This window comes from Montipora capricornis, chromosome 3, assembly GCF_036669925.1.
Source record: "Montipora capricornis isolate CH-2021 chromosome 3, ASM3666992v2, whole genome shotgun sequence".
Classification (NCBI taxonomy): domain Eukaryota; kingdom Metazoa; phylum Cnidaria; class Anthozoa; order Scleractinia; family Acroporidae; genus Montipora; species Montipora capricornis.
The window spans coordinates 12245678-12255677 of NC_090885.1; the positions used below are offsets into that span (position 1 = coordinate 12245678).

General features: G+C 39.9%; 3 protein-coding genes across 4 annotated transcripts in view; 1 reads left to right on the forward strand and 2 right to left on the reverse strand.

Annotated features, from left to right (window-relative positions):
• Positions 1 to 2299, reverse strand: part of LOC138039850 (uncharacterized) — a 4171-nt gene extending 1872 nt beyond the window's left edge. Inside the window, exon 1 of the mRNA XM_068885681.1 lies at positions 1972 to 2299. Within this exon, the coding sequence (XP_068741782.1) occupies positions 1972 to 2299 (328 nt within the window). The remainder of the gene's footprint in view (positions 1 to 1971) is intronic.
• Positions 2300 to 2485: 186 nt separating this feature from the next.
• On the forward strand, positions 2486 to 3085 carry LOC138039851 (uncharacterized). Its single transcript, XM_068885682.1, has one exon. The coding sequence runs from the start codon at positions 2486 to 2488 to the stop codon at positions 3083 to 3085; it is 600 nt and encodes a 199-aa protein (XP_068741783.1).
• Positions 3086 to 7583: 4498 nt separating this feature from the next.
• Positions 7584 to 10000, reverse strand: part of LOC138041124 (uncharacterized) — a 3064-nt gene continuing 647 nt past the window's right edge. Inside the window, exons 1-3 of one of the 2 annotated variants that reach the window (XM_068886892.1) lie at positions 9722 to 10000; positions 9052 to 9185; positions 7584 to 8800 (exon numbers count right to left, since the gene is read on the reverse strand). The exon at positions 9722 to 10000 is cut by the window's right edge and continues 647 nt beyond it. In XM_068886892.1, coding sequence (XP_068742993.1) covers positions 8736 to 8800; positions 9052 to 9185; positions 9722 to 10000 — 478 coding nt within the window. In that variant the 3' untranslated portion in view covers positions 7584 to 8735. Of the gene's footprint in view, positions 8813 to 9051; positions 9186 to 9721 lie in introns of both variants that reach the window. The other variant, XM_068886891.1, reaches the window with a different exon arrangement.

The window sequence follows — 10000 nt, forward strand, 5'->3', positions numbered from 1 at the left end:
GTATGCCGTAATTATTTAATTTAGATAAAAGGATCTCGTGATTAACCGTATCAAAAGCTTTTTTTAGGTCTAGGAAAACAACAGCGTTTATTTTTCCTCGGTCAATGTTGTAAGCCCAAGTATCCGTAGCCCCAAGTAAAGCCGTAACGGTGGAATGAATAGAGCGAAAACCAGATTGGCATTTACATATTACGTTATGCTTTGTTAGGTACGCATATAATTGGTTATAAACTATTCTTTCGAACACTTTGGCTATAACCGGGATAACGGAAATTGGGCGGTAATTGTTTAGGTCATCACGTTCCCCTTGTTTGAATAGTGGAGTGACCCGTGCACACTTCCAGTCGTCTGGGAACACACCTACATTTAATGACTGATTGAAAATATAGCACAGCGGTTTGCAAATAAGATCCGCGCATTCACGAATAAGTCGAGAAGAAATTTTGTCAAGGCCGACTGCCTTTGATTTTTTCAGTTTATTCAGCAGTGAAAACACTTCATTTGTGGAGGTTGGGCGGAACTGAAACTCCTTATCCGTGCTAGTGAGATAATTCAGATAGCTGTTGCCATCTGAAGAAGGAATATCACTAGCAAGTTTCGGGCCAATGGTAGCAAAATAACGATTAAATTCGTGCGCTATTTCTGCTGGAGCTGTTACTGATTGCTCATTTACATTCAGTTGTTTCACAGACGTTTCCACGAAATTTCGGGAAGACAGCTCATTGATGATCTGCCAGGTTTTGCGGGAATCACCCTTATGCTCGTTTAGCATATTTTGATAATAAACTTGCTTCGCTAGCCTAGTCGCACTATTGACTTTGTTCCGCTGTCTTTTAAAGTGAACCCAATCATTAGGATTTTTTGATCTAATTGCTCTGAGTTTCAAAATATCTCGATCGTGCATCTGTTTTTTAAGCTCAGAAGTAATCCATGGGGAACCCCGCGCGCGAACACGAGTGGTTCTCAATGGAGCGTGCTTGTTAACAATAGCCAAAAAGGATTCCTTCCATTCATTCCACACATCATTTGGATTGGAAGAATTGTTTATGTGATCCCAATCTTGAGATGCAACATCGCTACGAAATTTATCACGGTCAAAACTTCGAAAATTCCTATAGGTTATATTAGTGTGACCCTTACTCTGTCCATTAATGGCTAATTTTCGATAGACATAGACCATGCTGTGATCGCTAATGCCAATATGACGCACACCTGAGCATAACACCTTGTCAGGACAGTTAGTAAAAATTAAATCAATCAATGTTGCAGAAGTTTCGGTTATTCTTGTTGGTTCTGTTATGAGTTGTTGAAGTCCATAAACATCCGTGATAGTTAATAATTTGCGTGTATCGCTGTCAAACTGGGATGCGGCCATATTGCAATTTAGATCCCCTAAAAGGTAGAATTCAGTATTAAGGGAATCCAATTTCCCAATCAACTCTTCAAAAGGTGAAAATATACCAACAAGCGAATTAGTTGGTCTATACCACGTAGCAACAATAAATGATTTAGAGCGAGGTTTGCGTATTTCAATACAAAGGTTCTCAAGACTGTCCATGCAAAGATCGTTGCGCACCGAAAAGTTAATTGACTTTTTTACATAAAAGCAAACGCCCCCACCTCCATATGTAGTTCTGTCACGTCTAACTATATCATAACCAGAGATACTGACCTCATTATCGGTGATGTATTCATTTAGTTTAGTCTCGTTAATTGCGAGAACATCTATATCGTTACTTACGAGAAAGATCTTGAGTTCATCAAGATGAGTGGTCAATTTATTTATATTCAGCGAGGCCAGCTTAAAACCGCGTTTGGAGGGCAATACTCGAGAACGATCAATAGGATTTTGAGTCGGACTTCTCGATGACTCCTGACTGTTGCCTTCCAACGGCACGGCATTAATGGAAGGCATAGTAAAAGTTCAATGAGCTAGACCATGATAAAAATTCTTAAAAATACGCTTGTTACCTGCAAAATTCAGGTGTAGACCTCCACGGTTTAACCCCTTTTCGTTTATATTATTGTGTTCAATAAATCTCCAATCATTCTGACGACAAAACTTCGTCAAGTGCTTGTTCACCTCTGAGACTTTATCATTAAGCTTGTCCTTTCGTGTTACAAGTCCTGAGACTATGACTTGAGCTTCGGAAGACCCCTCTATCTGTTTAGCGAGATCAACAATAGCCTCTGCAACTTCTTTAGATGTTTTGCCGTTTTTAGCCTTCAGAGGTTGAATCACCTTCCGTAGCTTCTCTTCGAGAATTTCTTCCAACTTTTCCACTGTTAAGTTTGACATAACGATGAATAAATACAACAACGACAAAAACGTCAATATAGAACGTGAAAACATAAAAGTTAACGTTGAAAAACTGCAAATTTTTGGTCCACGTTCAAAAACACCGCTATCTTGTACACTGACCGCTGACCTCTGATCCAGGGGTGGAATCACAAAGAGCTAAAAGAATTTAGCGTCGAGAAAGGAATGAGATGGCAGTTTACTACGCCAGGAGCACCACACCAAAGTGGCTGCGCAGAAGTATTAGTTAAAGGCGCCAAGAAAGCCCTAAAGAAAGGAATTGGTGAACAAATCCTGACGCCATTTGAACTATACACCTGTTTATTGGAAGTCGCTAACCTGATGAATCAACGCCCCGTTGGTAGAGTTCCTAACGACCCGGATGACGGCTCGTATCTGTGTCCAAACGACATGCTCCTTGGACGAGCTACCTCAATGGTACCACAAGGGCCGTTCAGAGAGAACAGGAACCCACAGCATAGAGTCGAATTCGTACAGAAGATAGTACACACCTTCTGGAGACGTTGGACCCGAGACGTGTTCCCGTCGTTGGTCCCTAGAAAGAAGTGGAACGCTGAAAAGCGCACTGTGAGAGTGGATGACATAGTCATCATGGAAGATTCCAACTCTGTTCGTGGAAACTGGACCATCGGAAGAATCATCAATGTTTACCCAGGAAGGGATGGCAGAGTTCGAAATGTAAAAATCAAGACGTCAACCTCGGAGTATAAAAGACCTATCACAAAGATTGTGATCATATACCCCGCAGAAGGATACGAGGACTGATGTAGTTTAGGATGAGGACACTGCCCTCATCGGGGCGGAGAATATTAACGTAGTTTTTGGACTATGCAAGGAATTCATAGTTAAGGAATTTGCGGTAGCCTCGTACACGCCCAACAGGAAACTTAAATAGTAGATAAACCTCAACTTTAATTAAGCAGTTTAGTTTTTACACGATATCTGAATTGGACATGTTTCAAGTGATTTACTGCTTACCTGTTACACTGTTTTATGGTTATCCCGATCAAGGAAAATTAAGAAAACTCGCCATAGAAGTAAGTTTATGATCACTGTTATAATATTATCAATCATTTCAGTTTTGTCGGTTTTATATGGATTTCATAAGTTCTGGATATTGACGAACAGTGGCCGCATGATGGTATAATGATTGTTAAACGTTTTCAGTGTCAGTTATTCCCGCTTCCCTCGTTTCATTTCTTTTATTACCAATTGATTTAGTTAATTAGAATACATTGTACATTTTAATTTCAGATCGAATAAAAGACATTATCAGTTATACGATTGCGAGTGTTCTTTAGTAGTGGATCGTCTTAGTTCTTTTGCGCAAAACTCAATATTCCCTCCCACCATGCCAAAATAACTACCCTGCGAGCAGCGTAGGAGAAACCTACTGCTCGCAGGGTACAAAACGACATACGAGACTTTCCACGAGAAGACACACGGAGCTTGCACTTCAAGTAGTCCATACACTTCCTTATATAAGGATTTGTACAGAGCTTTTCGAGGAGGCTCACGGTATCCTGCTGTCGTTTCCGGTCGAGGTGTTTTAATTCGTTTTCACAGACAGAGCTTTGTGAGAAAAAATGTCATCGCCGACGAGGCAAACCAGCAATGACAGAGGCAAGGGTAGGTTTTACTTTTCATCAAGTTTCATCAAACCGGCATTAAGTTTCCTAAAGAACAAAAGGTCTTTGTTTAATAATTGCGACAGCTGACCGGACGTAATTTTGGGAGATCAACTAATTGCGGAATTTACAAGTGATGCGATACCAGAAAAGACGAATAGGGTGTACCACCTAAAGTACAAATGAATGAAGGATTAGTTTCTAAAGAAACTGTGGTGCTGCGTCGGTGGGGAAGTAGTATACAAAAATTTGGTTTTATCAACGGAGTTGATAATGTAAATTGGCCACCGTACAGAGATTCTAAAAGCTGACGTTTCGAGCGTTAGCCCTTCGTCAGACGAAGGGCTAACGCTCGAAACGTCAGCTTTTAGAAAAAACCTAAAGTACAGCCTAATAATATTATCTTGGCTCTAACAAAAGACTGGGTTATGCTATACTCATGGGTGAGCCACCTAAAACACAGCCTAATGATATTATCTTGGCTCTAACAAAAGACTGGGTTATACTGTACTCATGGGTGAGCTACCTAAAGTACAGACTAGTAATATTATCTTGGCTCTAACGAAAGACTAGGTTATACTGTTGTCATGAGGTGCCACCTAAATAATATTATCTTGGCTCTAACAAATGACTAGGTTATACTGTACTCATGGGTGTGCCACCTAAAGTACAGCCTAACAATATTATCTTGGCTCTAACAAATGACTGGGTTATACTGTACTCATTGGTGTGCCACCTACTGTAGAGCCTAATAATATTAACTTGGCTCTACCGAAAGACTTGGTTATACTGTACTCGTGGGTGAGTCACCTTAAGTACAGCCTAACAATGTTATTTTAACTCTAACGAAAGACTGGGTTATAATGTACTCATGGGTGTGCCACCTAAAGTACAGCCTAATAATATTATCTTGGCTGTAACGAAAGACTGGGTTATACTGTACTCATGGGTGTGCCACCTAAAGTACAGCCTAATAATATTATCTTGGCTTTAACAAATGACTGGGTTATACTGTTCTCATGGGTGTTCCGCCTAAAGTACAGCCTAGTAATATTATCTTGGCTCTAACGAAAGACTGGGTTATACTGTACTCATGGGTGTGCCACCTAAAGTACAGCCTAATAATATTATCTTGGCTTTAACAAATGACTGGGTTATACTGTTCTCATGGGTGTTCCACCTAAAGTACAGCCTAGTAATATTATCTTGGCTCTAACAAATGACTGGGTTATACTGTACTCACTGGTGTGCCACCTAAAGTACAGCCTAACAATATTATCTTGGCTCTAACAAATGGACTGGGTTATACTGTACTCATGGGTGTGCCACTTAGAGTACAGACTAGTAATATTATCTTGGCTCTAACAAATGACTGGGTTATACTGTACTCATTGGTGTGCCACCTAAACTACAGCCTAATAATATTATCTTGGCTCTACCGAAAGACTTAGTTATACTGTATTCGTGGGTGAGCCACCTTACGTTCAGCCTAACAATATTATCTTGGCTCTAACGATGGACTGGGTTACAATGTACTCATGGGTGTGCAACCTAAACTACAGCCTAATAATATTATCTTGGCTCTACCGAAAGACTTAGTTATACTGTACTCGTGGGTGAGCCACCTTAAGTACAGCCTAATAATATTATCTTGGCTCTAACAAAAGACTGGGTTATACTGTACTCATGGGTGAGACATCTTAAGTACAGCCTAGTAATATTATCTTGTCTATAACGAAAGACTGGGTTATACTGTACTCATGGGTGTGCCACCTAAAACACAGCCTAATACTATTATCTTGGCTCTAACAAATGACTGGGTTATACTGTACTCATGGGTGTGGCACCTAAAGTACAGACTAATAACATTATCTTCGCTCTACTGAAAGACTTGGTTATGCTGTTCTCATCGGTGTGCCACCTAAAGTACAGCCTAGTAATATTATCTTGGCTCTAATAAAAGACTGGGTTATCCTGTACTCATGGGTGTGCCCCCTAAAGTACAGCCTAATAATATTATCTTGGCTCTAACAAATGACTGGGTTACACTGTATCCATGGGTGTGCCACCTAAAGTACAGTCTAATAATATTATCTTGGCTGTACCGAAAGACTTGGTTTTACTGTACTCATGCGTGGGTAAGCCACCTAAAACACAGCCTAATAATATTATCTTGGCTCTAACGAAAGACTGGGTTATACTGTTGTCATGAGGTGCCACCTAAATAATATTATCTTGGCTCTAACAAATGACTAGGTTATACTGTACTCATGGGTGTGCCACCTAAAGTACAGCCTAACAATATTATCTTGGCTCTAACAAATGACTGGGTTATACTGTACTCATGGGTGTGGCACCTAAAGTACAGCCTAATAATATTATCTTGGCTCTACTGAAAGACTTGGTTATACTGTACTCATGCGTGGGTGAGCCACCTAAAACACAGCCTAATAATATTATCTTGGCTCTAACGAAAGACTGGGTTATACTGTACTCATGGGTGTGCCACCTAAAGTACAGCCTAATAATATTATCTTGGCTTTAACAAATGACTGGGTTATACTGTTCTCATGGGTGTTCCACCTAAAGTACAGCCTAGTAATATTATCTTGGCTCTAACGAAAGGCTGGGTTATACTGTATTCATGGGTGTGCCACCTAAAGTACAGTCTAATAATATTATCTTGACTCTACCGAAAGACTTGGTTATACTGTACTCATGCGTGGGTGAGCCACCTAAAACACAGCCTAATAATATTATCTTGGCTCTAACGAAACACTGGGTTATACTGTTCTCATGGGTGTGCCACCTAAAGTACAGCCTAACAATATTATCTTGGCCCTAGGGAAAGACTGGGTTATACTGTACTCACGGGTGCGCCACCTCAAGTACAGCCTAATTATATTATCTTGGCTCTAAGGAAAGACTCGGTTATACTGTACTCATGGGTGCGCCACCTAAAGTACAGCCTAATTATATTATTTTGGCTCTAACAAATGACTGGGTTATACTGTACTCATGGGTGTGCCCCCTGAAGTACAGCGTAACTAGAAATAGTTCTCACTATGGCTGCCCCCGTCCTTTTCGTATTGTGATGGCAACCGTAAACTTAGCTGTGCTCGCAGTTGCACTATTTTTGCATTGGCATGGCGACCAGTTATGTTCAAGTGTGGTAGTGATTCCACTATTTGTGTACTGTCATGGCAACTGTTAACCTTGCTGTGCTAGCAGTTGCACCATGTTTGCAAAGCCATGGCAATCAGCAATTTTCAACGGTGGTACTGCACTATTTTTGTATTGTCGTGGCAACCAGCCATTGCAACTGTGCTATTAGTTGCTTTTTTTGCATTGTAATGGACCTGGCAATTTTCAACAGTGTGAGCAGTCGCACTATTTTTGTATTGTCATGGAAATCAGCATTTGTGCCAACATCAGACTTGGAGTGGTACATGTGGTCACCGTCTATAAGGTGAGCGGTTTTTAAGCAGAAGCGATCAGGACACAGTAGTTATTAAAACCAGGCAATTTGTTTACACACCGGACAGAATATTTAGTGTAAACAATTTTACTGAAAAGAAGGGCAGGTTGAGATTTAGACATGAACGTTTATGGGAACATAATAGTAAACAGTAAACTTAACAATATAGTGGCCTTTTTATTTTATAAAGGAATCAACGTTCAGGAACATTTAGTCAGGGAGCAAGTGTCGTAAAATTAAGTCCCGTGGGAAATTAATGCTTAAAGCAAGCCACTGGTCTAGATATGTTGAGGAGACCTTAGTGAACATGAAAAATGTTGTCGGCAATTTTGTGACCCGCACCGGCACGATTCACGGGAGATTAAAACACGTCTCATACAATATTAGCATGGAAACGAGGCTACATCTTAAATCGTCTTTATTCCCTCTTATATGTCAATATTTCATCACTAGATTGTAAGAATAGCTTTACTCTAGCATTACACAAACTTTTAGCTGGAAATTGTGATCACGTGACCTAAAGCATGAAGACGAGTCTAAATCCAAAATGTGCCCATTTTTCGTATCTTGTTTCAAAATATCACTACCAAAGTAAGTTATAATGACGAAAAAACATTTCATAGACTTTCGCACAAAGACTGAAACCTTCTACCACTTTATCACATGATTAAAGACATGAAAACGAGGCTATATCTTTAAACTACCTTTTTCTCCGTAATGCAAATTAATGTCATTCACATGTGTGATAACAGATCATTTCAAGAGACAAGAATAGCAACCATCTAGACTTCTACACACTCTACAATCTTAAAACTGTGATCAGTCACCCATTAAAAGTGTGATAAAGACATAATTCACAACATTGATCGTCTTTATCACCATCACTTGCACTATCATAGCTATTGTCACTTTCATCATTGTCATCAATATATTCATCACTATCATCTTGCTGCAAAGCACAGGGCATGCGCCGCAAGTTCAGTGCAGGTTAGCCCAGACTTTTGGCACCGATTTGTTGAGCATCACACAGCCACATTTCACCATCTCAATAATTGCCTCTGGAGCTGGTGGAGTTGTCGTCATCACTCGTCTTTCTTCCAACCATAGTTTTCTGGTGATGGGATATTCGGTTTTGGAACCTTGTCGTTGTTCCATACCATGGTCTGATAATGTTTCTTCTTAAATAACGACCACCTTAGCTCATTCATGCTTGTATTTGGCTGGTATAGATGGCCGACAAACTTCTCAACTCCCTTTATGGTATCTTCATCTGGGTGCTCTGTTGTTCCAAGGCTTGCAAGAGCAGTAATTACATCTTCATCAGCTCTGTTGAAGACTTTCCAGCATGCCAATTTTCCTTTTCCTGAGTATCCTCTGCAAAATCAACTGTAACACTGTTAGTAACGTACTCCATTCATGTGCCGGGGAAGCAATGTGAGGTGGAGTTGCAGTTCTTGTGGTATCCAGAGGGTCATATATAAGGGAATTATATGCAGACCAAACAGGAACTTGCGTTGCATTACATAACTCCTCAGGTTCTTGTGTTTCCTGATGCGAGAGGCTCGATAAGCTACGCCCTAGCATCCATGCAAACTCTTTTCATCTAACAACAATAGGTAACTCACCTTTATCATACAGCCTGAAGTTGGGGTATACTGGATTCTTGGGTGTTTTGGGAGGTTCTTGGCATTCCATTAGCTCAGGAATTGATTCGGGAAGGTTGCGTAATGTGCGACCTTGACTTGGTTGACTATCCAATCTAACAGCGAGACAAAATAATGATAACATTTATATCACACATTTTCTATAAAAATAATCAAATGCGCATTACAAACATTACAAAAAATACAAAAATAAGAACCTTTTTACAATCACTATGGAATCAAAGACGAAAACTATACCACTTTACAACTGGTTATAAGAAAAGTAATTTGCAGAAAAACTATATAAAAATCTAAATATAAGCTAACTGTACTAACAGAATGCCTTGCTGAATAAAAATGGCTTAAGTTTCTGTTTAAAATCACTTTTTGTGCAAGCAGGTCTAAAGCTTACGGGGAGAATCTTCCAAAGCCGTGGTGCTTCCGCCATGAAGGATCGATTCCCCATGGTAATTTTTGTGAAACGCTTTGGGGTGCTCAAAAGAATTCATTCGTTATTTCGCCGTAAATCATGATGAGACGGCGGTAAAACAGAAATTAAATCAATGAGATATTAAGGAGCTGAAAATAGTACCAAAAAACGTAAAAATGATCAACCAATATCTATGATATTATAAAAGGCTTGTTAACTAACCTTATCTGTGGAGTTGTGTCTCTAGGATCCGTCTTTTGGTAGATAGCCATTGCGGTGCCATGAAGTGTGTGTTTTCCATCATTATCCTCTGCAAAATCAACGTTGTCGATTGCAAAAAATACATGTCTATTTTTCACAAAGTTCTCGGGGAGGTACATTCCGCCATGTTGATTCATGCGCTCAAGAACGCTTTGTTCTATTTGGGCTTCGATTCTAAGTAACCTGTTGTACTCAGCACTCATTCCAAAACCATGAAGCATATTTACGATCTCTTTGCTT